Source organism: Balaenoptera ricei, chromosome 19 (genome assembly GCF_028023285.1).
Source record: "Balaenoptera ricei isolate mBalRic1 chromosome 19, mBalRic1.hap2, whole genome shotgun sequence".
Lineage (NCBI taxonomy): Eukaryota > Metazoa > Chordata > Mammalia > Artiodactyla > Balaenopteridae > Balaenoptera > Balaenoptera ricei.
In genome coordinates, this window is record NC_082657.1 from 20,884,699 (window position 1) to 20,912,286 (window position 27,588).

Genomic DNA, 27,588 nt, shown 5'->3' on the forward strand with positions numbered 1-27,588 from the left:
TACGTAGGTATTTGAAAGAACTGAAAATAGACTTAGAAAAAAAACACCAAACAACAATAAAAAAGAAAGCACTCCAATCACAAACTTAAAAACAACAATAAAAAAAAAAAGATCAAAAAAAAAATTGGACTGACATAAAACTCTTTTCTCTTTCTTTTAAATATTGTTTTTAACAGCTTCAAAAGTAATGAATTGTATGTGGCTAAAAATAGATCTGGGGGTGCTGGTTAATGGGGCCTTATGAATCATTCAGCATAAGGAATTGTCAATATTTTTTTGAGCTGTCAGAAATCCATTTAGTGATTTTTGACAATTCAAAAAATATTTCTGACTGCTTGATCAAGTTCTTAGTGAATTAGGGAAGAAGAGGGAAAAAGAAATACATCAATTTAAATTATGAACTGAGTCCCACTCAGCTTGCTGAATCCCACTCTGTGCTAAAAGGAATGTCAGGATTCAGAAGTTAACTACTACTCCCTTCCATCCCTTTTCCTTCCTTCTTCTCTCCTTTCCTTCCTCCCTTCTTTCCTTCCTTCCTTCTTTCTTTCCTTTTTTCAACAAGTAAAGTAAAGTCACAGAAATTAATTCATAGATTACAGATGGAAAGGTACCGTGGTCATTTGTCTCTAGTGAGGATATTTGGGGCTGGGAATAACATCCTGAGCTTCGATTTGGAGAAAGGCTTTCGAATAAGAATATCTGGGTGACAAGAGAATGACTTTGATCCTCCCTGCCCACGCCGACATTGATTTGATGCAGTTCTAGGCTTCAAATCTAGCATTACTTTTTAAGATCTGGAATTACTTTGGAGTAACCATATTCTTTAAGGAGGTAAAGAAGTGCCAGTTTGCTAACAAGATCAGACAGGCATAAATCCAAGACACACAGGATCACAACACTGCTAACCAGGGACTTCATAGTGTTGTTCGAACAACAGGTGAAGAAACAGACAGAGAGAAGGCAATAATAGAAGGCCAAAGTCACAGTAACTGCCATTTGATATGTCTGAAGATGAATCACAAACACCCCAAACCATCTCCCTGTTTGGAGAGAGGGTCATTTTATTTCTGCATTGTGGTTAGTGTGATATGATTTTAGTATCCTCAAGTCATTATAAAGAAAAGTTTCAGAAAGCAGATTTGGCTTAGCAAAGCAGTAAGGGATCGTCTTTAGGCATCTTATGCACAAGTTGAAAAGACTGAAAAGTTTGCAAGTTACCATGTCTCTTTCTCTTTTTGTTTTTTGAAATTTTTCCTTTCCCCCTCAAGTTATGGGTTAAAAACAGGAGTAGTGCACACTGTGAGACCCCGCCCCCTTTTCCATGCCTTCCATACAGGCATTTCAGATCACAATGATGCAAACTGAAACACAAAAGTACGAGGTCCAACACTTCTAAATGAAGTTGACTCTCATGATTGTCTATATTGCATATACAGCATAGTCGGGGTATTTTTTATGTGTAGTTCAAAATCTGCTCATGGATAAGTCTACCCCATTTTTTAAAAATGCACAAATCAGCACTGATGTTTTGGGAAATGAACTAAAGGAAGAGGATTCTAAAACTTACCACACAAGTCTGGCCTCTTGATACATCCAGAATTTGCTGTGCTACTTGCAAGTCCGTTAAAGGCTGCTAAGCCATCGGCGCTGTAGGCCCTGAGGACCGACAGCACATTCATCGGCTTCTCCAGGCCCTGGGGCCCCCGCTCTGGCTTGGGCAGGCTCGCCACGGGGTCCTGGGCTGGAAGAAGGCCCGGGCTGTGCCACTGCTTCTCCGATGCCTGGGGTAGAGGGGAGACCAGTCCCTGGATGGGCTGTGGGGCGCCTGCGGGCAGCAGGCCATCCCCACCGTCGCTGCCCCCGTCCTTGTTCAGGGCAGGCGGCTTGCTCATCACCTCCGGCTCCGTGTCGATATCCTCTTCCTCGTTGTTTTCTCCTTTGGACGAGTCCATGTCCTCTGAGGAGGCGATGTCCGAGAGGTCATCAGTAGTGTTCTTATTTGTGGTTTCAGGGATCAGGATCGGGGCATCATCTTCCAAGTGGGCCTTCCCGTCGGGCTCCCTGTTGGGGCAGGCGCTGGAGGCCCCCGAGCCCAGCAGACCTGGGTAAACACCGAACTGCTTGTAGAAGTCTGACGGGAAGTTACAGAACGCAGGGTCCATGTGGCCGGGCCATGGGCCACCCTTCTGTTCCCCCAGAGTCTCTTTGACCTGTCCTTGGGCCATCTTTTCAGAAGCCGAGTCTAGAGGCCCCATCATGTTGGAAAGCGCCATCTCTTTGCTTGATTGTACCGAGGGCAACAGGGCCACTTTACTGGCCTCCCGGGCTTGGTCTTTGCAATTGACCGTCACCCCGACGGCGCTATCTTTGCGTTTCGATTTGCCCAGATGGTTGGCCTGGAGATGAAGGGCCATCAGCTCCATAGAGGACGTTGTGAAAGCACAAAACAAGCAGCCGTGCCACGCGATGCTGTCTTGTACAGTCACCGAGGATCCTGGGAGGGAGGCGGCGTCCGGCCGCACGGACAAGTCCAGGGGCTCATACTGAGACTTCTCAGACTTCCTGGGGGCCGCCTTGCCGCCCACCTTCTCCTCGCCGCCGTCTGCCCCATGGACCTTCATGGAAGGAGGGTCAGATAGGGCTTTGTCCTTCATGTCCTTCTCCTTCTTCAAGGAGCTTAGAACAAAGCTGTCCATGAACGCTTGCAAGGACCCTTGGAAATTCACACCGTTGTTCACGATACTCTGATAAGCTCTCCCGATTTCGGAGAAGTGGGTGCTTTTGGAAGGAAGGTCGGTACCTTTCAGAGTGTCTGAAGGAGCCTCAGAAGACAAGCCAGTGGCCTGCCCTGAGTGATCTCCAGATGAGAACACCCCTGATGTCCACTGCTGAGATGCAGGGCCACCTCTGAAGTCGATTCCGGGGAGACCCTTAAAGGCGCCCCTCAGGATGTCTGGCCTGATAAACAAAGCAGCTTTGCTGGACAGCTCGTCCCTGTGGTCTTGGTTCAGGGGCTGCCCAGACAGTGGCCCAGCTCCGTTCTGCCGCTCCCGGTGGTGCCGCTCTAGGTGGTATTTTAAGGAGGCTGATTGGGTGCCGGCATAATCACAGTGGGGACATTTGTAGGGTTTCTCACCTGCAAGATTTTGGTATAAGGAGAAAAAAAAAAAAGTGTTAATCTCATTTTGGTGTGCTGAACAAGGCTAGAAGGATCAACATTTGTTCTTGGAAACAAAGCAGCTCAAACTAATAATTAGTCAGAGAACAACTGTTTTTTAATAGAAGAATAATTCGTACTCTTAAGCTTTTTTAATGATTTTGTACCATTTGGGACTATTCAGGAATGACATACTATCTACACACAATTAGCTATCTTTTTCTTTATCTAACATGTGAAAACGGCTGTAGATTTAAAAGCTATGATTATGAAAATTAAGCATAATAATTTCAACCACAGTGATCATTAAAAGTAGAAGTTTAAAAAGACAAAGTATGTAACAAATGGGTGGTTGCAATATTTTGTGTATACAATAGCTCTAAAATTTGTTTAAATTATACACATGGAAACCATTTTTAAACCTAAAAATTTTATGGCACTGTTACGCAAGACTGAAATGAATGATTTAAGTCTTGCTCTGCAGTAAATCATGGATATAATTAGCAAATGGCATACTGCACAAGTAATTTATCATTATTTGGAGGGCACCATTCCAGACGGGCTCAGATATCCGCAGACCTACTGCATTGTTTCTAAATAAAGAACTATAAATACCGATTCTATAAAATATTAATACCATTACAGTGCATTATGATTGCAGCATGTAAAGACATATAGTTAAGATAAAAAGCAGTCAATAAAACTTAAAAGAAAATGAGTAATAAAAAGGCACAAGATATATTTAGTTTCTGTATTTGAAATTAACATTATCTACTGGTCTTTGTAGTGCCTTAAATTTGTACTAATGGCAAACCTAATGCTCTGGTAGTAAAATGTGTAATTTACCTATAATAAGCACTTTCTAGAGAATAAAAATAGCTTTAAAGACTGTTTTAAAACATATAAGATCATTTTCATGAATTAAATATTTATTTAAATCCAACACACAACTTCTATTGTTCTTTCCACTATGGGAAAGATACCATAACATACAACTTAGACCTGCCTACATTGTAGGAGAGAGGAAAAGGGGAGGGTAAACAAATGTGGATTTAAATATATTCCAAGAATTTGTTCGCAATCCAGGGTCTTCTCTGGACTTTGGAATCGAAAAGCTCTCTGGAAGGAATGGGACTGTTAGAGTTCCCACGAGCTTGTTCACAACAACTCCCTGTCAATATCCACAATTAATTCTCCGAGGAAATTCAAGCATCCCCCACCGCTTCCTTTATTCTATTGTAAAACACACTGATCTAAAAGCAACAGCAAGTCATGGGTGAATGGTGTATTCTGGAGACATTTTACTGTGTCTAGTCTCAGCTGACGCCGTGACTCCCAGTTCTCCAGGCATAGGCCATTTGGGGGTAAGACACTTGTTGGGGGTGGGGTGGGGGGGATGCATGTATTTTGTAAATAAGAGGACCACCAGCCCAGGTTCTGAGCAGAGGACTCCAGGTCACCTCCAGACTGCGTGCTCCAGCCTGGGAGAAGCTATGCCTGCCTCATCAAATGGTGGCTATGTGCTCCTCTTTCCCTCCTACGAGCAGCTGAAGTTTTCCTCTGGACACATCAGATTCCCAGCTGGGAATCTCTTTCTCTGAATGCAAAGGTCACCTTGTCTCTAGACCAATGACATGGATCTAGAGGAAGACTCACTCCCCTTTGATGTAAAGGTACAAATGGCTTCAGGCACCATTTCCCACTTTTTGAAGTCAATCCCCGTGTTAGGCTTGGATTCACTTCAGCCACTGCTATTTGGACATCTCACTGGAGACTAGGGAACCCTCAGTGGGATGGGCACTGTGGACGGGGTACTTCTGGGCTGACCTAGAAGTCCAGTGCCAGTTGGAGAAGAGGCAGCCCCTGAAGCTGAGAGGGTGTCTGTGGGGCTTGTGGTAGGAGAACCTGATGAGGAACTCAAGATCCTGGCCCACAGGTTGATGTAAACCCGGGGGAGGGCCCTGCAGTGAGAGTTGGCAGACGTGCCTACAGGTACTGGATGAGACTCGGGTTGCCTTTCAAAAGTGCACCTGGAAACGATTAAGTGCGTCTGGCAAAGGGTTTGTAGGGCATGCATGGGCATCCAGCAGCAGGAGCTGCAGAGAGAAAATGTAGACCTTCCCTCCAGGCGTGGGTGGAGTGGGACTGCCTTTCTTGGCTGACTGCAGGGATGCTCGGAAGGTGTGCGTAGATTTCCGAGGGACACACACTTGAAATGCTCACGGGAGCAGTGCTGTCAGACTGTACTGGGCATTGAATCCCCAGGAGAGTATAAAACACCAGTTCTGGCACCTAAGGCAGAGCAGTTCTGATTCCCTGGGTCTGGGGTGGGTCCAGAAGTGGGTTCTTCTAGTAAGTGCCCCTGATGATTCTGATGCTAAAAGTGTAAACATTGCATTTTGAAAAACCAAAGTGGAACAGCTTGGGGAGCTTTCAAAAGTGCTGATACCTGGTCCCACTTCCACCTCCAGAAATTCTGAGTTCCCGGGACAGACTGGGCTCTGGGGTCTTTCAAAGGCCCCCACGTGACCCTCTGTGGCGCCTGGGTGGGGAACCACTACATAGAGCCTCCCTGGGAAGTACTCTTTCAGGTCGATACTGTGGAACAGTGTAGCAGGGAAGCTAGTCTGGACCTCTGGACCCCAGGAGGCATTTGGAGAGTCTGGACTGGGGACAGAGAACCTGTGTTATTTTTGCTCCACGGGGCATTCCTATCTTGGGACCTTTGCTTCCCCGACCTATAATGTGGCAAGTCGGAGCACATGTTCTCTATGGCATCACGTCAACTCTAAAAGTCATGTCAAGGGCTAAACAAAGTCTCCTGAATGATGCCAGAGGCATACGTGTCCATACATGTATGTACCCACACACCCGGAAACACACGGATTCATTCACACAGTCTCTGTTGAATGAGTACCCCCTACCCCCCAAGTACTGTTCTTGGTGCTGGGAATTGAGTGAAGAACCGAAGAGACAAGGCCCCTGCTCTCAAGGCTTTGAGAGGAGACATATCATAGGATCATTAAAGAAAGAGGCACACACACACATATTACCACACACACGTACACTCACACATACCACACATCATACACACACACAACATACATTACAAACACACACACATACACCACATCACACACACACACACACCACACACACACACACCACACATCGCACACATACACACACCACACATCACATACTCACCACACACACACACCACACATCACACACATACACATGCACAACCACACATCACACACACCACACATCACACACACTACATATCACATACACACCACACACCACATACACACAAACACCACACATCACACACACACCACACATCACACACATATACACGCACAACCACACATCACACACACCACACATTACATACATACCACACGCACACCACACATCACACACACACCCCACATCACATACTCACCACACACACACACCACACATCACACACATACACACGCACAACCACACATCACACACAGCACACATCACATACATACCACACACACACATTACACACACCACACACACACCACACATCACACACATACACATGCACAACCACACATCACACACACCACACATCACACACACTACATATCACATACACACCACACACCACATACACACAAACACCACACATCACACACACACACCACATACACACACATCACACACACACCACACACACACCACACATCACATACACACACACACCACACATCACATACACGCCACACACACACCACATACACACATACACCACACATCACACACACACACCATGCATCACACACATCACACACACACCACACACACACCACACATCACATACACACACACCACACATCACACACACACACACATCACACACACACACCACGCATCACACACATCACACACACACCACACACACACACCACACATCACATACACACACACCACACATCACACACACACCCTACATCACATACTCACCACACACACACACCACACATCACACACATACACACACACAACCACACATCACACACACCACACACACACCACCCATCACACACACTACACATCACATACACACCACACACCACATACACACAAACACCACACATCACACACACACACCACATACACACACATCACACACACACCACACACACACATCACATACACACGCACACCACACATCACATACATGCCACACACACACCACATACACACATGCACCACACAGCACACACACACACCACATACACACACATCACACCCACACCACACACACACCACATACACACACATCACACACACACCACACACACACCACATACACACATCACACACACACCACACACACACACCACACACCACACACACATACACATACACACCACACATCACACACACACCATACACACACACCACACATCACACACAGACATCACACACTACACATCACACGCACACCACACATCACACGCACACCACACACACACACCACGCATCACACACACACATCACACACTACACATCACATACACACCACACACACACCACACATCACATACACACACACACATACACACCACACACACATCACACACACACCACACATCACACACACACACCACACATCACACACACACCACCCATCACATACACACACACACATACACACCACACACACATCACACACACACCACACATCACACACACACACCACACATCACACACACACCACCCATCACATACACACACACACATCCCACACATCACACACACCACACACACACACATCACACACACACCACACATCCCACAGTGCAGGAGAGGATCTCTTCACTTGACCCACTGTTCTTTTAAAGTTCAAAACTGGCCTTGACCACCACTGTTCCAGGGAAAAGATGCCACATCTGAGAAACAAGAATGCTTCATTATTAGCATCTGAGCCTCCAAGGATCCAGGCCCTGGTAAATTCGGGGCGACTTAACGAGAGTCCTCAAGGATTATTTTGACTGCACAGGCTCTAGAAAGCCTTCCATGCACCGCCAGTGCACACACCCTGGAACAGCCCTCGCAGTGGTTTCTCCACGTGGCTCCACCTCCAAGTTCCTGAGAGGCTTTATTTGGGTGACTGCCTCCTACCACCCAATTCCCCAGATAAATGCTCCAGAGTGAGCTGCATGGGATAAACCCACCTGCTTTGGATGTTTCATTTTAAAAATGAACAAAAACCTGATTTTACTTTCTCTATAACCCCTAAATGATTTGGATAACCACTATTGTCCTCTGCCTTGAAGCCTTTCCTGGGCTTCATCACTATGAAGGGTACAAGGAAATGCTTTTGAGACCACCACTAGCCCCGGCTGGGGTGCGTTTCTGGTGGGCAGACCCAGGGGTGAGCACATCCCCCTGGGGTAGCCTGGCCACCCAAGGGTCTCGTTTTCACTGGAAACAGTCCAGCTGTTTCCCAAGCAGCCTCCCTGCAGGGCACATTTCAGAGCTCTCAGGAGGCAAACGTCTCACAACAGTGGCCTGGCCTGGGTGGGAAAACCCTGTCAGCACATTCAGCGGGCTCTGAGGTACGGTCAAGTTCTGCTCTTCGGTTTCGTCGACTGACAAATGCCAAGTCCTGTGCTAAGAGCTGCTTCTTGGTCAGCGTCACCCCATCTAGCCCGAGCGCGTCGGGCTGGCTCTAACCAAGCCCCGGGCTTCTGACAAGGAGCGGGTGAGGGGTCTGCCCAGCCCGCCCCCACCGGGGCCGGGCTCTGCCTGAGACTTGGAAAGACGTTCTGTGCGGCCCCGTGGCCCAGACAACCTCAGACCCTGCCAGCAGCTCTGTCCAGTTGAATGACTGCCCACTCAGACCCATAAATGAGTCCAAATCTACTGGGGGGAATCGGACAGACCGCCCGAGGCTTTCCAGGGTGACATGAGCCCTCTGGTCACCTCCACGATGTTTGCATTCAGTGTCTTTGCCTCTGCCTGTTGCAGGAGCCATACACTCAGATGCTTTCAGAGCTGAGCAGATGATAGGAGTGTGCGAAACAGCGGGGTGGGGACCACCCACCTCTCCTGGAGGGCCACCGCCACCCAATGCCACCAGCAGTGGACACAAGGACCTCTATCTAAGGAAAGCCTTGCTTCCAGGTTTCTACATGCAATATCCCAGTTTTAAAATATTGGCACGTACTTAAAAACTTTTTCAAACACAGAGAGGGCCAAAGACCCTAATCTGCAGACCAGGTCTGGCCTATGAAACTTGTGTCTGGGAAAAGGATGACCGGCGCTGAGCCATTCACCTACCGAAGGAAGCAGGGAAGGACAACAGTAGGTTTCTGTGGGGAAACTTCTCACAATATTTTAAAGGAATAAGAAGTGGGCCCAAACAATGCATTTCTAGAAAAGAGAGTTTTGCTAGAAAAGGCGTTAATAAATTTAAAAAATCATCAGTTCATCACTCCATGGTCTAATGAAATTATTGGAACCATCTTACATTAAACCAGCTACCCACTGACACATGGCATAAGATGTATATTCAATTTTGGAATATCATTGATAACTTCTCCAAGTCGTTGTATCATAAATTTTAAGAAATATATGACCAAGTGGTTTAATTAGTTCATTGTACCTATTTTTACATGGTCATGTCTTTCATCACTCTGGGCCTCACTTTGCACTTGATATTCAAGGAAACCTCACTGTTCTGGGGAGTTATTCTGGAACTATTCAGAGCAAGTTCCCTATAGCGCGTCTCCAAAAATAACAGGGGGATTCATTTTATTCTCGTTGGAAATCCCTTTATCAAGCTTTTAAGAAGGGCTTCATGTTTCTAACTTTCTCGTGTGTGTGTGTGTTAAAACCCCAAAAGTGTTTTCACTTTTAAGTTGGGTAACCTAATATTTTCCCGTATTTGCATCCTCTATTTGATATTTATTTAGTCTTTCTACATGTCTTTACTTAGTTAATACCAGGAGAGACAAATATGGTGGTGCCTTTGCAGAGAAGCTTCAGTACATTAATATAAATTGTACACTAATTCCCCCAAAGCATATATATGTTGTAAACCTGAAGACTTTTCACACAGCTGCTTATTGCTAAACAGTGCCTTGTCCAGAAGGGGACAATCTGTGTCTCTAATTGCTGTCACTGAAGCCGAGATTCATTATGTGACTTTCCCATTAAAATGTGAGCATTAATTTGTATAATGAAATATCACCCACTGCAGTGTTCATTAGCCATGCCCTACTGTATACGGTACATTGTTAGCTACCTAGAAACTGTAGTTAATTTCACTAATGGATATTTCCCTACTTAGTGTTTGGTAGGAAATTTATACTGTAACATTACCTCTTAAACTTTTAAGGAAATTTAAATTCAATCAATTATTTTCAACAAAAGTTTGGGATGTCATTAAGGCAGGAAAAGCAAGGATGGGGGACAGTGGAAGAAGGAAATGGGCTTTTAGTTCATCTTAGAAAAACGACAGAATTTTAATTCAAAACAAAAAGAAAAAAAGGAATCATCTCCTTTAGGGCAAATGGGTCTTTTTGTTTTCTCATCATTATGCAGGTATCTGTCCCCCACTAAGAATAACTCAATGCTCTCCTTTCAGAAAAGGAAATGGGAAGAGCGCCCATTTTAACCAATCCTTTTCTGAACATTTATTCAATGTGCTTTTATAAATGTTGAAGCAGCCTGGTTACCTCACCAGAAGAGGAGATGCAGAAGCATCAAAGGTAAGCTGTGTGTGCATCAGGCTTAAGGCACCTAGGTTAGGCCCACTGAACTTTCATTTCCACCCACATCTGCAGACCAGTCGCTGCTTGGTTGAAAGGCAGTTTCCAAAAAGGCATCAGGAGTTTATCATCTCCACTATGCCAGCGTCTACTTCCACCCCACTTTCCATGCCAGGGGCCAGGGAGCCTCCACCAGCCACAGTGGCCGTTTCCTTGCCTCACCGCCTCCCTAAGCTCATTGGGCTGGTGGGAAATGGAGGCAAGCGGGTCAAGGAGGCCTCAGGCCAGTCTGAGTTAGGGAGCAAGGAGGAGCCAGGGTGCACAGTACTTCCCTTTTAAATCGCTGGGAGGCTGCGTCAACACACCTTGTGGGTACAAGTCACTTCCTTTCCTCCAGCTGGTTATGGTGTGGACACACACTGTCAAAGAAATGTTGCATTAATTCCCTAAAACAAGCCAAAAATTCACCCAGAAAAGTAAAAATAGCAATACAGTGCAGTGGTTAATAGAATGGAATTCTAAAGTAGGCAGATCTGGATTATGACCTGTAATCAATGCTGGGCAACTCTGGGTGGGTAGCTTCACATCTCTGAGGCTCAGTTCCCTCCCCTTGCAAAGGGGACGGGGTGGGATAAGGGGGAACCTGGTCTCCAAAGTGCTGTGAGGATTAAGGGGCAAATAATAATAATCCACAAGCAGCAAGCAGTGCTTGCACACGTGAGTGCACAGAAAGCGGTGACTACAGTTACTGTCATTGCTGTTGTTATACTATCCTTGTTGGCTGAATTTTTCTGTGGGCAGCCAGTTGCTGTCATGCTGTGTAGACAGCTTCAGTCATGAGGCAAGAAAACTCCCAGGCTGTGCCTTCCCCACAGGGAGGGCACACAACCCTTTGGAGGGGCTGCAGGAGAGAAGTCTTCTCACCTCCACAGTCCCCTTTGGCTCCATCAGGACAGAGGAGCCTCGGGTCTGGTGCCAAGAATGCAGGCGAGAGCCGAGGAGGGCACCCCATGCATCCTACCTGGCCAGCGCCCAGGTGCTGTATCCCTGAGGCAGCACCCAGAAGGGTGGGCTGTGCCGGGCATGACCCTTAGCCCACCCTGAGACCCCCGGAGAACCACTGCTGGCTTCCCTGTACAAATCTAGTCCATAAAGAGGTGCCCAACTCAGGGCCAGACCAACACATGCAGCAAATCAAAACCAGATTAATAAACCACTAGCATAGTTTGAGAGGGGAAAAAAAACTAATGAGATTTATTTTTAATTAGTCTCTGAACTTTAGTGCCTCCAAGTTTTCATGAGTGAGGTTGCTTATTATATTTCTCTAAAATGGTCATTCCTGAGACAACAGGCACCCCCTGGGAAACCCGACACACAGGTGGGCCATCACATGGGGTGTTACACCCTCCTGGGGCTTGTGGGGAATGCACATCCCTCCAGCCTTTCAGGAACTGATTACTACCTGCCTACCGCCTGCACAAAACAGACACGCTGGACCCTTCAGAGTATCCCCAAGGTAGTACCTGGGGGAGCGGGTAGTGAGGGAACGGATGGAGTACATTTGCAGGCAGCCAATAAAGAAATGACTGGCTGGCCTCGGTCGGGGGCAACCTGGGGGCATCCCTGCCTCCTGTTGCATGGTATGACTGTTTGCTGATGCATCTCTGAGACGGTTAATTTTATGCATCAGCTTGACAGGGCCAAGGGTTGCCCAGATATTTGGTCAAACGCTATTCTGGATGTGTCTGCGAGGGTGTTTCTGGATGAGAGTAATATTTGAATAGTAGACTGAGAAAGCAGATTGCCCTCCCCAGTGTGGGTGGGCCTCATCCAATCCGTGGAAGGCTTGAATAGAACAAATCTGACTAAGGGAGCTCTCTCTTTGAGCTGGGACTCCATCTCAGACTGGAACTTATACCATCAGCCTTCCTGCTTCCCAGGTCTTTGGACTCAGACTGGAACTTATACCATCCACTCTCTGGGGCCTCCAGCTGACCGGCTGCAGATCATGGGACTTCTCAGCCTCCATCATCAAGTGAGCCAATTCCTTATAATAAAGACCTCTCTCTTTCTCTCTGTCTCTCTCTCTATATGTATATATATATTGATGTGTATATATGTATATGTACACAGATGTGTATATATATATATGTATAGATATATATATTTGTAAATATATGTATATTTATAGATGTAGATAGATGTATATATGTATATAGATGTGTCTATAGATGTATATATGTATATAGATGTGTCTATATATGTATATGTATATATGTATATAGATATGTATGTATGTATATGTACATAGCTGTGTATACACACACACACACGCACACACACGCACACTGTTTCCCTGGAGAACCCTAACTGACAAAGTCTCCTTACAGACTGGCTCTGAATTCCAATCACCGGCAGCGTGCTCTAGAAGACAAATCGCACACGTCCAGTGATTGGGTCCTAATCAGCCCAACTTTCAAATAGGAGAGACGTTCAGCCTTCCCTGGGTGGGCAGCAATCAACGTCTGCCCTGCAGGAGCCAGAGAGGGGCAGCCCTAGGATGTGACGGTCCTCTGGGTGCCTCCCCTCCATCACACATGGATCTGGCTGGAGCTTGGGGGACAACAGAAACGTTCTTGCTCCCTGCAGGCTCTGCCCAGCCCCCAGGTGTTCAAAGCAACCTGACTGGTGCATCTGCTCAGAACCTCTCTAATAAACAGGTGTTGGGAGAAGAAGAGCAGTAATTGAGTTAATGTAGTGGAGTTAAAAAAGGAAAGTGTTTTTATCAGAGTTGATGCTATACGATCAGAACTTCCCATGGAGATGGAGTAGGACAGAAAGACACAAGAGAATGTTCCACCTCATATCCTGACCAATTAAAATATATTTATTACACATTGGATTTTTAATGTGCTTGTATGTGTCCATTATAGAAAAACTTCAAAAGATGGCATCTTGGAAAACAACTCTTCTATTTTGGAGACTGCTGTCCTCTGGCCATGTCACTTGGAAATACAAAACCGCAAAGAGAAAGGGGAAGGCAGTACAGGACATCTCCACAAGTGGGGCCCCTATTAACTCATTCATTAACAAATCACTTGATTTTGATTTTTAATTACACGCGTAATCTACACTTTTACATTGTCATAATGGATGTTTTACTTTGGTGATTTATAACATGTAACACTTTCTGTTCTGTTCAGAAGCACAAGTGTAAGCATTTTCCAACTTCTTTGTTCTTTGATAAAAGGAAATTGATCTTTATCTGGTTACCATTCTGCCTTTTAAACACTGCAAATTCTGTTTCTGAGGAGGGCTGGTGGTGTGATGTTTCCATGGCTTCTTTCATTTTCACCCTTATTCTGGGAAGTTTCTGGAATGCCTCTGTCTGTGGCTCTGCCTTGCTTCTCTCTGTGTCTCCAAAGACTATTGATTACAAACTTCAGAAGTTTGTGACGCAAAAGAAGCAGAAGTTTGGAAAAACATAATCTTTCTCAAGCTTTAAAACTTCTAAAAACAGTATCCATTTGTTTCTACCCAGGTTCAGCAAGACTTCTTTCTGCCAGCTTCAGTCCTAATTTACCAAGAATATTCTGTGGTGTTTCCACTCGAACCACAGACAAGCTGATGGGGGTGGGGGCCCCTAGGGTCGGCAGAGCTCCTGGTTGGGAGGCACTGCCCCTTTCCTTCCAGACCTACACTCCCCGGCAGGGCCGGCCTCACCCGTTGTGAGCCACCACGCACCTGGGGAACCTGGCCCAGGAGCCTGTATCCACATCACATGAAAGGGCAGTACCACAGCACCCGCCTGGCCAGTTCTCCACACTCCTGTAGGCAGTGAGACCGTGGGTGCCCTGGTGGACTGTCTCCCATGTCCTGACGGTCTGTGGGTCCCTCCCAACCACAACACTAGTGGACCCGGCTCCAACCTGGGGAGGAAAGTGGACATCACCATGATCTGAGAAAGCTGAGCTGCCTCGCCTTGAGCCCCATCACTGGGAAGAGCTTACTGAGAAGGGGACATTGGTGCCAACCTCTGAAGGTGAGGGCGCAAGCCAGTGACCTATCTTACAGGGAAGTGCAAAGGCCCTGAGGCAGGAACTCAGGGACTCCTCACGAAGCTCTTGCGGAAGCTCTTCCATCCATAACCAGGAATCTAGCACCTGCAGCCCGGCTGCCACGCTGGGGCTTCTGACCAGCTCATGTGTGCAGGGTGCCTTTCCCAAAGGACCACAGGTTCCCTAGGGAAGCATCCACCTTCCCCACTGCACTTGTCCCCTCTGTGCTACCCGTCACAGGGCAGGCATTGCAGGAGGAGGGTCACTCACTTATTGTTCTGTCATTCAACTTCTTAAATAAATGTACCATGCCCCCTGTAAGCTGCAGTTTACTGCAAGGTGCTCTTGTAGGCCCCGGGGTTCTATAGCAATTAAATAGATGGATAATATTACATCTTCACATTCTACTTGGTGGAAGACAGACAACACAGAAGGAAATGAACAACTGAACTGAACAAGATAATTTCAGAAGGTGTTAAGTCTATGGAGAAAATAAAACAGGGGCATGAGGGATATTTCAGGCAGGCTAGTCACGCAGTCTCTCTGAAGAGATCACACGAAGCTAAGCCCCCAGTGACCACCTGGAGGAAGAACATTCCAGGTGGAGGGGGCAGTAGGTGCAGAGGTTCTGTGGCAGAAGCAAGCACTCTGCATTGGAGGAACAGGAAGAAGGCAGTGGGGTCGCAGGGTGGTGATAAGGGTGAAGACGGGCAAGATGGGTCGGGTCCCATGGACCCTGGAGAGTGAGCAAGCTTGGCGCATAATTTTAGGAGACCCCTCTTTGCCCTGGGGTGACCCCATGAGAGAAGTGCTCCAGGACAGGGAGGGACAGTGGTGATGGCCAACTGCACCCAGGCTGAGAATAAAGACAGCAGCCCATCCCACTGCCACCTGTCCTCAGGGCTCCTCTGGGTGTCAGGGAGATTTGCAGGCACAGGTGAGGGCCCAGGTGAGGGCTCCTTGTCTTTAACCGCATGCTGCACATGAGGCCCATACACACTAAATATCCTTCACAACCCTAAGCTTTATTGATTCCTTAGGAAATAGACCACAATTATTTTTGAAAATAGATGGCATATTTGTCTATCCTCTGAAGCAGCTCACACTCCAATAGATAAAGTGTCAGGAGAAAAATCAAAGAAAATGGAGGTGTCCATATGTCAGAGAGATTTTTTTTGTATTGGCAATGTGCAAACAACTAGCAGAAAAGCTCACAAGAACCATGACCGAGAGACAAGACAGAGAGACCAAGAGAAGCCCTCACCTCGAGGGGCTCGGACAACGCCATAACAGGGGAAATGACCGCAGTGGTCCAGTGGCTTGGTTAAGAGCATCTCGATTTTTCTTTTGAGGAGACCCAGTGGAGAGACACCCATCCTCCTCTCCATCTATCCAGTCCCAGTTGTGGGCACGTAACCCCAGCTGGGCCAGAAGCCAGCCTGCCTTCAAAGACCTCCTACGTGCCCTTGTATATTTAGAGTTTGAGCTGGGTTCTCATCATCTGCACCTGAAAGACCCCTGGTCCATGCGAGGATGTGGGAGGTGCTACTTCAGTGCAGCAGAAGGAGGCCATCAGCAAATGTCGCAGGGCCTCGGACAAAGCATCAGCATCCCAGGCCTGGACCATGGGAGATCCATGTCCACATGCCCGTGTGTCATTCAAGAGGGTGAGTATGGAGTAGAGAACTGGGTCGTTAGGGTCAGTTCAGACCCACACAATGGTGCACGGATAGGCCCACAGAGGGTAGACCTAGGACAGGAGCATGGCAGCCCTGGGCCTCCTCCTCTGAGCTGTGCACCCGGATCCCTCACCTGTGTGTATCCTCAGGTGGACCTTTAGGTGATGGGATGTCCGGAAGGTTTTCCCACAGTACGGGCAGTCCTTCATGGCCGAGCCCAGGCTCCTGTCGCGAAGTAGTGTGGGCTGCTGGACGCCGGCAGATCTCCCAGCCTCCTCGCCAATGTCTGCAATGGAGGAGAAACGTTCTCACATCACTTCAGCACATGTCAGAAGTTGTTCGCACCAAAACTGCCAACACCACACAAGGCTAAACATGTCAATACTACACCTGTCTATTTCATTCTTTAAATCTGACAGAATGCTGACAATTCACGTATTTTCTTGTTATTCTCTGAAATTATTTCATCTTTCCTATCATCATTTTAAGCAGCATATGGTACCTTTATATTGAACTGAATTAAACAAGAAAAGAAACAGCTGTGTCAGCAGCTGGTTTGATTTCTTCTTTTGCTTAGCTCCTATTAAATATTTTTTTTCAAAAGTTTAAAAATGTTGGTGGTTGTTGAGTCTGATTAATTTATAATACGGACTAGCTGGAGAGTTTGCTATAGGATCAAAATCACATTTGCATTATATCAGGCAACAAATGAAAAAAAAAATGTGTCTCGGCTGAGTCCCCAAGACATGCAGACGTACAGCTATTTTGGGACAGGAAAGAAAATTATCCCAAACTGATCATTTCTTCCTTGTAGAGTCTTGCCTCCATCGCTGGCTGGTGTAATCTCATGAAAGGGAGAAGAAAAAGTATGGAAATGCGGTTCCACAATTAGCCCATGATAAACATATAGTGACATATTCAAAGTCATGTGCAGAAACTCAGCTGCAAAACTCCCATAAACTTAGAGCACTGCAGTTAAATCTTTGTGCAGTGACCTGAGAACTTCCTCTGTAAAGTATCAATACAAATTTTGCTTCCTGCTGTTATCTGTTATGTAACCCAAACCATTAGAAAATGGAATAAAATTTACATACGGCTGCCTTCTGCACAGAAATGATGGGACATAATAGTAAATAAAACTGTGAAAATATCTAGTGGTTGGAGGATATGTTATTGCAACACCCGAGGCCTGACATCACATTGTCAAAGAGGTGACATCAGGGGAGCAGGGCAGGAGCTGAGACTCTGCATCTCGAGAAGGGGAGGCAGGCAAGCCTTCTCCTCTGGCCTCCCCGCAGGGCTGGAGGCTGCCGCCTGGCACAGAACCCAAGCTCCCGAGGCTGGCAGGGTCCTGGCCACAGCTTCCAGCCCACCCTCTAGGCCTCCTGGTAGATTCACCATGAGAACAAGGGGACCTTCTGGGACAATAAGCAGACCTGTGAGTTCTGCAGAGAGCAAAAAGAAAACCAAGATTTGTACCTTCCAAGCAATGGAAAATGCAAATTTCTTTTATTCTTCAACATCCATTCCTGGTGTTCTCCGCTCACAGCCAAAAGGGACAGACTTCTAGGCCATGAACAAGATGAAGGCAGTCGCACTTAATTCTTATTTGGATGTTTGCTCGGCGCAACCGTGGAAACCCTTTGGCTTCGAGCATCCTCTCTGAATTTGGACTGTGCACGACGGCATCATCACCCTGGAAATTTTCCTTGAAGGCTCACTTTTAATCCTATTCTCCACAGCTCTTCTAACCATCCTTGGAAGAGCCGTTCAAAAGGTCTAACTGCCCAGCTTTTTTTTTTCCTGATAATTTTACACAGGGAGGGGGACTCAGTTCATCCACATCTAGAACACACTCGACCTAGCACTCGCTTTGTGGTTGTCCACGTGACTGTGGAGAGACTACCAAAGATGGCTATTGGGCTGCTGATAAGGGAAAACAGGCACAAGAGAGTGTTGCCAGGTCATGGCAAACAAATGTCCCACATGCAGTCCTAGCAGGAAGTCCCTGCCCGCAGGTCAAGTCCACCAGGGCTGCTACCACCTCTGTCTTAAAGAGCCAGGTTGCCGAGAGCCCAGGAGAACAATGGCCAGATGCCAGATGCCAATTCCAAGTCAACCGCATCCTAGTTATAAACAGCTGAGACGCCATCTCTTACCCATCTCCCTACACCACCCCCGAGCCACCCCAACCCCAAACCTGTTGCATTTGCCCTCCCAGCATTACTCATTCCTTTTGTGGGATCATGAGGTCAGCTTAAAATAACAACGAGCCTGATTAAAATTCCGCCCAAGTGCTCCCTGCAACAGGGTTGAGATACCCTATTTAAGTTAGGAGGCCATGAGCTGTCCATTTGAATGATGACCTGAACTAAGTGTTGACTCCGGGACAGGAGTAGGCAGGTGTGGGCTTTTGATGTTGCATCCCTGCCCGTCCTCACGTCCCACGGTCTGCAGCTGAGCACCTTCCCCAGATCCTCCTCCGTCGGAGCCCCTGGGGAGCAGTCCAAGGCGGGGCTGTCCAACAGAAGAGAATAGAGAGTGTGGGGAACGTAGTTCCACTGCAGCTTTTGGTGAGCCCTGGCCCAGGGCACGATATAGATAAATAGACAGGTAAGGCTGCAGCCCTGCGCTCCCGCCGGCTTTACGGAAGGTGAGGAGGAGAAGCGTCTCACTATATGTCACTCTAAGCAATGGCCTGTATCTGTTTTCCTTTTATCTTTCTATCCTGGATATGTGTGGCCCCATAAAAAGAATGAACTTGTAAGATAAACAGCTTTCTTTGCAGATTTAAGAGTCTAATTTTCACTTTACACAGAATGTTTTTTTTGTTTTTGTTTTGTTTTGTTTTGTGTTTTTTTTTTTTTTTTGGAGGGCCAGAAGGCCTATGGCGTTTACTCTTAGACTAATCCAACTAGAAAAACAAACTTGAGCGACGATGAAGGGGAATTGTGGGTGGTCCCAGGAAGTGTCCGGAGAGGCTGAAAGCCAAGTACAGTCAGTCAGTGATAGCAGAGGAAGGCCCGCTGAGCTGCACACTCATAGGGCCTGTGTGTGGGTCCCTGCTTACACCTGGATGGGTATCGGCGAACAAGGTGCGCTAAACCGAGCCCAGCCCCGCTGAGAACTCAAGGGGCTCGCTCAGAGGGGAAGACGAAGCTACTCTCCGATTCCTTCTCTACCCGCCCAGAGTGTAAAAGCACTAGCAGCTGTCCTTCTGCAAGGCTCCCCAGATGGAGTCCCGAGGCTCTGCCTGTGGCCACACACAGCTGGCCAGGGAAGAACCACGGGTCCTGCTTATGGACAGACCAGCCCTTCCCCAGCCCTTCCAGGAAACACACGACAGAAAGGAAGAAGCATTATGAAAATGACACCTGTGATCCTTTGTCAGGCCGTTTTTGGATGGTATGAGATTTTAAAACAAATTTCCCTTTCCTAACATCTGCAGTATCTCTTCCCTCTGATCAGACACTTTCTCTAAATGTGTTGAGTACGCTGAAGGTGGGCGTGTGAACAGAGGTCGGCCTCAGACCCACTGGCTGCTCCTCTTGCTTCTCTGTGGAAGGAGCGCTGCCAGCTCCTAGAGGCTGGGGTGTCCCTGAGAGTTGGGGCATCCGGCTACAGGCAACACAGCCTCAGCCTGGGTGTGCTCTGGTTCTCATAGGATGGGGAAAGGGCTGAGAAATAACTCCTGGGACTCCTGTTTCTTTTCTTGACCCCACTAAATAATATGGGATCTATTCTTCAGGAATGGATGTCTTATATATGGTGGCAGCAAAGAATATTCCAGAGGAACACAGACTATACATGCAACCCTTCCCAAGTTTCAGCCTAGAACAGGTGAATTGTAGTAGGTATCAAAAACTCTGCAAGCTTTCTCCTGTTCCCACAAGCTGAGAGTGGTTAGATAAAAAACAGGACATGGATCCAATCATTTCAAGTTTTGTTTCAAGAATTTAGGAGGTTTCTCAAAAAACTAAAAATAGAACTACTGTATGACCCAGCAATTGCATTCCTGGGTATATATCCAAAAGAAACAAAAACACTAATTGGAAAAGATACATGCACCCCAATGTTCATAGCAGCATTGTTTACAATTGCCAAGATATGGAAGCAACCTAAGTGTCCATCAACAGATGAATAGGTAAAGAAGATGTGACACACACACACACACATATATATATATAATGGAATACTACTCAGCCATAAAAAAAGAATGAAATTTTGCCATTTGCAACAACATGGATGGACCTGGAGGGTATTATGCTAAGTGAAATAAGTCAGACAGAGAAAGACAGACACTGTATGTTATCACTTACGTGCGGAATCTAAAAAATACAAAAAACTACTGAATATAAAAGAAAAAGAAACAGACTGACAGATATAAAGAACACATCAGTGGTTACCAGTGGGGAGGGGAAGAAGGAGGGGCGATATAGGGGTAGGGAACTAAGAGGTATAAACTATTAGATATAAAATAAGCTACAAGGATATATTGTACAACACGGGGAATATAGCCAATATTTTGTAATCGCTATAAATGGAGCATAACCTTTAAAAACTGTGAATCACTATACTGTACACCTTATATATAATATATATAACTTATATAATATTGTACTTCAACTATACTTCAATTAAAAAAAGATATATTATTTGGGGGTGGGGGACATCAGACAACTGACCTTCCTAATTTTGTCATCTCAAGGTCATAAACCATGCCTCCTACATTTCCATTTGCTGCTTCTAAGCCTCTGAGTGTATAGCAAGGTTGGCCTAGGCCAAGGTGGCATTAAGGTTCATTACCTTCCCTGAGAGTTCACAGAGGGAGGGTAGGAGGGACGTTCCATAGCTGTGGGCTGAAGGAGGGGCCGGGGGATTAAAAATGGTCATGGATCCTCATACTGGAACCCTCATCATCAACCGCCACAAACTGGCAGTCCTGGATAGACAAAGAATCAGATGCTTAGAAAGACAAATAACTTCTCAAACGTTAAAGCATAGACACACATACAACACCATCAGCAGCTGTCTGAATCCATCCCTGAGACCGGCTATCTTGTACACAAATATGATTTGAATTTATGGGTGCCTCATGATATACTTAACCTTACTCACATATTAGTTTGGAATTTAAATACTTGGTTTATGAAATAATTTTGTATTTTAAGGGTAGCTTTTCCCCCAGGTTATCTTTAAACACTGAGCTTCCTCGGTACATATTTAAAATAGTCTTGTTTGCAAAGAAGGCTGCCTCAGGAGTCAGGAGGCAGTCTTTTGCTTCTGGGTCCCCGGGGCCTGGCTGTCCTCAGGCAAATCCTTTCACCCCACCCCAGGTGGACTTACTGGCCCTTCCCCTCGGCTCCTTGCAGTCCCGCGATGCTGGAAGAGCCCCAAGCCCACTGCAGGCTGTCTTCACCCACTTTGTGGCCTTTCCTTCACCCACCCTAGCCCAACCTAAGCCAAATAAGCAACAGGGATGGCTCTTAGAGATATGGGAGGAAATGACCATGAAAGGGATAGTATGTGCTCCTATGTATTCCACGAGAGCCTACTTTTCCCAACTGCCTTTGCGCTAAGTTGGGACCACTGACTAGTCCAGCCAATGGCTGGAAGCGATGCAGAGGAGAGACAGTGTGCCCCCGACTGTCTCCCTCTCCCCTCCGGCCACCCTACCCTTGCAACACAAAGGTCGAGGGGGCAGGATCGCAAAACAGAGGATGCCTCGATGGCTGCGTCACCAGATGGAGGGGGGCTGACCCGAGCCAGGCTGTGCGTGAATGAGAAGATCTTGGTTCTGTTAAGTCATGGAGATTTGGAGAGTTGTCACAGTGGGAGGACTCAGGAACTAAGAACTGTGAACCTTCTACTGGTGAGGTCTTCGGGGTTTATACCCAATCCTCTAGGTAGTCTTATTAATTCACAGAATGAGACAGAGAACAAGGTCCAGAGAGACCAAAAGAGGCAGAGTGGGACCAAAGAGAAAAAGCAAAGAAGGTTTCTTTTTAAATAGTGCACGTGCTCTCACTACTCACCGCATCCTGCCGGGCAGCCTTACCCTTCACACGCCCAAAAGTACATTTTGGAAAGATTTTTATTTAAAAAAAATTGTCATGATGATGTTGATGATGATGATGATGATGATGATGATGTTGATGATGATGATGATGATGATGATGTTGATGGTGATGATGATGATGAAGATGATGATGATGATGGAGATGATGATGATGATGAAGATGATGATGATAATGTTGATGATGATGATGATGATGATGATGATGATGATGATGATGATGGTGAGCCCGTGCAGGGAATGGAGAGCTATCCCAGCGACCTCAGATGGGTAAGGGAGCTGTCTGTATACCTGAGCATTTACTACTTTACGACATAAAAGGCCATGGTATTTTAATTTCTATGGAACTCCTACTATAACAGTAAACACATTTTCCCAGGTGAGTCGTGCAGTTCATTCTAAAAGTCTGTCTTGTGCAAAGAGCATCTCAAAAGCACAGATCTCACTTCATTAATGAAGGAAAAAACAATTTGTGGAGTCTAAAGTGTGAGCATGACACCAAAAAATCACATCTTTATTAATATCTTTGCCCATATATACCAGTGTTTTAAGATCTTTTCAGGGGAGGAAAAATAAGACCTTGGAGGAAAAATCCAGAGGAATGTATAGTTCCTCTTAAAAGCTTAACAACACTTTCCCTTATTTTAAAAACTTTAAAATAAACAGACTCAAAACAATGATTACTGTGGTAGAGGTTCCTGATGAAGAGTTCCCTTTATTTTTAAAAATGATTTTAAATTAATGGTATGCATAAAAATTATAACATTACTGTAAACAATTGTACTTAACTCTTGGAACACATCACTCATGCCTTGGGTCAGTATTAATTTGGTGTCTCTGTTGATTCATCAAAGTTCTCTGGTTTATGATGGCCATATATAGTCATGTTAAACAGTTAAGCATTAATATGGATTGGCAAAAGTATTTGTTTAAATAGAGAGCTATTTTAGAAAAGGATGACCACTTGTGAGAAGGCAACAGCCAGCTTCCCTGTGGGTTCTTAGGACCGGGGACCAGGCTGGGCTCACTGGCAAGGCCCGAGCTCGTGACACATCTCAGGGAGCAGAGGTGAATGTCCTCCATCATCACCTTCCTCACCTCTGACCCAAACTCAAAACTGTGTAGAGCCCCATTTGCTGTTAGCAAGATAGGATTTCTGGAATTGGGGAAATAGGTCACTAAAAGGCTAAAATTTGGAGAAAAGAATATAAGATACTAGGATCTCAAATAGCTTCTCTAAAGCAACATTTTGATGAGTTAAGTGAAAATGAATCAGAAACATATGGATTAAATTTCCCTTAAAATACACAAGGGCTTCAAAATCAAGCACTGTGGGCCAAATGTGTTTCTGGTTTTACCAAACCCAGAGCCCTTTCTTAACTGTCAGGGGAGTGTTCCGAACCACCCTCCCCCCGCCCCCATCCACTGGTGACTGGGCCACCCATGGGGTCTCTTCCCTTTGGCATTGTGTGATGCTGCCCTTGACAACATCCTCTGTAATCCTTGGGTCGCCAGCTCTCCCAAGGCCCTCAGGGCCAGCTGTGGGTAGGCACTTTTAGTCCACAGCCTGGGAACTGTGACCATGGACGCAGCAGGCAGGATTTGGGACTCACAGAATCAACCTTTGACAAGACAGCTGGGTGTGATGGGTCTCTTTGGGTTCTGCACACCCCTCTCTTCCCTCTGGCCTGGTGGGCAGGGATCCATCCCAGAAACTGTTCAGGTGAACCAGGGCAGAGCAACGTCACCTATGAACTGGCCTGGGTGACGAGAACCAGGCAGGAGGATGAGTCTGGAGAGGGACGGCCCAGGGGGCTGCCATCTCCTGGGAAAAGCCTGGTTATGTGCAGGGGAGGGAAGGCCACTGGCTCCATTGCTCTTTAGAATAACCCCCAGCACCTATGGTCTCCAACCCCCACCTAAGTGGCCCCCGCTGCTGCTCTGACCTCATCCCAACTCCTGACTCTACTCCAGCCCTCCATCTTTCTGTTTTCCTCAAGCCTTCCTGGCTGGTACCCAACTTAGGGCTTTGTTCCTGATGCCTCATCCACCTGGAATTCTCTTCCCCCAGAATTCACACGGAAACTCTCACTCAGGCTTTAGTCCACAGGCCCTTTCTGGGAGAGGCGTCTCTGACCATATTGTCTGAAGGAATTCTCCCCGACTCCAGGTTCCAGGGCGCTCTTTCTCTGGTTGGTCCTTCAAGCAAACTGTCTATCACCTATTGCAAATGCTAACTGACCTATGTATTTGTCTGCTTACCACCTGTCTCCCCCCAGACACAAGCTCCACGCAAACAGGGACTATTAACTACTGTTTGCTGTTATACCGCCAGCACATGGTAGGCACTCAGCTCATAGCAGGTGCTTCATACCATACATACTTTAAAAAACTGTACATACTTTTTTTCAAAATAAATAAAAGAATCAGAGGAGGCAAGCAAACTGAAATTCAGAGGCTAAGATCAGCTCCTGACTACGAGAGGGAAGCTGTTTTGAGTAGCCTGGGAGGAAGTGGCCCCGGGTACCAGCCAAACATCAGAAATGCCCCAAAGTGCTCAGCACAGACCATCAGGGGCCGGAGTGTGATAACAGCAGGGGGGAAGGAGGTCAGGGGTGCCTGGGGAGGCTTCCTGAAGGAGGTGGCCTCGGGGTGTCTCCCGGATCTCTCTCCATCCAGGTGGAAGGAACCACACACACACTCTAATCAGCAAGGTCACAAGTGAGCTTTTGAGAAGATGGGGGCGTGTTGTTGAGGAAACCTTCCACTATTTCATCTGCCCACTCCCTGGCTAAAAAGGAAGATGTCATTGCGTTGGAAGAAATCGCCTCCCATATGCATAAAGAAATATTAATCAATAGAAAAGTATAACAAGACAGATACTTTAAAAGTAACCCATGCCCCAATTACTACTGTAATTATTGCAAAATATTTGTTTTGCTTTCCCTTCTTCGTAATTTAAATTACATGTTCCTTTCTTTAAAAAACAAAAAACAAAAAAACTACAGACTACAGAAGCCTCTACTTTCAGTAAAGCATAAATTCCCAAAAGATTTCTACATAATTTATTTTCTTAAAAGAACTATAGCTTTTAAGATCCTCTTAAGGTAATTTACAGCCCCCTCATCTATGGGTGGGGAGGGGGCTGGGGGGAAGATTGGAGGAGATCTCTTTGACTGTCGGGTATGTTTCAGGAATTCTTACTTAAATGACACTGAGAACAAGCTGGACCAGTCTTTTTTAAAATGCACTTAGCCGGTCGCCATAACTTGTGGGGCTGAGTTTTCTTTTGGGAATGGTGCACACTGAAAGGAGAAGGGATGATTTGGAGATAACGCTTGCCCCTGGAGACATGTTTTGCCATATTCTTTTTTAAACAAAGAAGACATCTTAAGCACCTTGTAATATCTTTCATTTAAATCGTTGGCAGAAGGCAAGTCCCTGATGAACACCGGCCTGTGTCTTTCTCTTTAACCAGCTGAGTGATCCAAGCTTTTAATATAGCCGTTCCAATTATTGTAAAAGTCATCTAGTACCTTATAACCACAAATATTGACAGTTTATTGCACAACACATTCCTGACATTTGAAGGTCACACCATACATAATACATACTCTTTTATAAAAGTGTCTGGAACAAAAAGATACATGATAAGCAATTACCTCTCCCGGCTTGTATGTATGTACAGTTCGGGGCTGACTAGAGGTTGCATGGGAGGCGCAGGCACCATTTTAAATAATCTATTAAGGCAGCATGGAGGCATTCATGATGGATAATTATGAAATGGCTCGTGGACACACTGCAGTCAGATTGGCTGGGCGGGCCGTGGGGTCTGGGCAATCCTCCTTGTCCGAGTTCGGGTCACAATGCCACTCCGCCATGGACAGCCCTGCCTCACTTCACAATCGGATTTTCCCCCAGAGCCACTAAGCATAACAGAGTCACAATATGTTCTTGTTTTTCAGATTGGTCTGTATGTGGCTGAAAGGAATTTAAAAAATCCACCAGGCCTGGTTCAGATGCGCCCCACCCCCAGCCTGCTGAGGTGCCCCAGAGGGGCACTGACCACAGCTCTCATCACACACAGAGCCACACTGCCGCCCCAGGGCTGTGGCATCCACGGAGACCTGCAGCACAGGAGTATGTGGCTGTCAGGCACAGGTGCAAACCAGAATGGGAAGAGTAGACCCGAAAACTCTCCTGATACTGAGGCCATGCGACATCTCCCAAGAACACTCTGAGAAGGGAGGCACCGCTCACCGCCCCTTATCCCATTCCCACTTGTCCTTCCAGCTTACGTCTGACAGAAAGGTTCCAATCACAGATTAAGTGGAACAGATTTGCAATCATAGGCTTCAGGTTAAAACCAAGTTCCAACAATTCTTAGGAGTGTAATCCTGGGCAAACTACATAACCTCTCTGAGGTTCATTCAGTTTCCTTATCTGCAAAACGGGGATAGTCATAACAATTCATTTAGCACGGTGCCTGGTGCAGGATATGCTCCAATTAATAGTAGCTTTTAACATGAATATTGCCAAAGGGACCCCCTGCAAGCAAGGATGGCTTGAGGGGGAGGGCAGAGACTTGTGGCTTTAGTGCTCTCCCCACTCCACAAGCCCCAAGCGATGGGGCCTGACACCTGCACAAGGTCTAGAATGAGAAGGCGTGCTCCCTTCCTGAAAAGTCCGGGTTGGAGCAGTTTCTCCAAAGCTCTGAAAACCCAGGCAATTCTCCCAAGTTAACAGTGAAAAACAATTCAGGCTGCAATTGAGCTTCGTGTAGATGACAATCTTTAATCACAGATGAAGCGGCAGGTCATTAGAATCTACACCAAACCCCCTCCCAAACGATACT

At 46.5% G+C, this 27,588-nt stretch overlaps 1 protein-coding gene across 2 annotated transcripts in view; it reads right to left on the minus strand.

The window, feature by feature from the left end:
- ZNF536 (zinc finger protein 536) overlaps nt 1-27,588 on the minus strand; it is a 306,291-nt gene that overhangs the window by 139,666 nt on the left and 139,037 nt on the right. For both annotated transcript variants that reach the window (XM_059904661.1, XM_059904662.1), the window contains exons 3-4: nt 16,791-16,943; nt 1,568-3,136 (exon numbers count right to left, since the gene is read on the minus strand). In XM_059904661.1, coding sequence (XP_059760644.1) covers nt 1,568-3,136; nt 16,791-16,943 — 1,722 coding nt within the window. The remainder of the gene's footprint in view (nt 1-1,567; nt 3,137-16,790; nt 16,944-27,588) is intronic.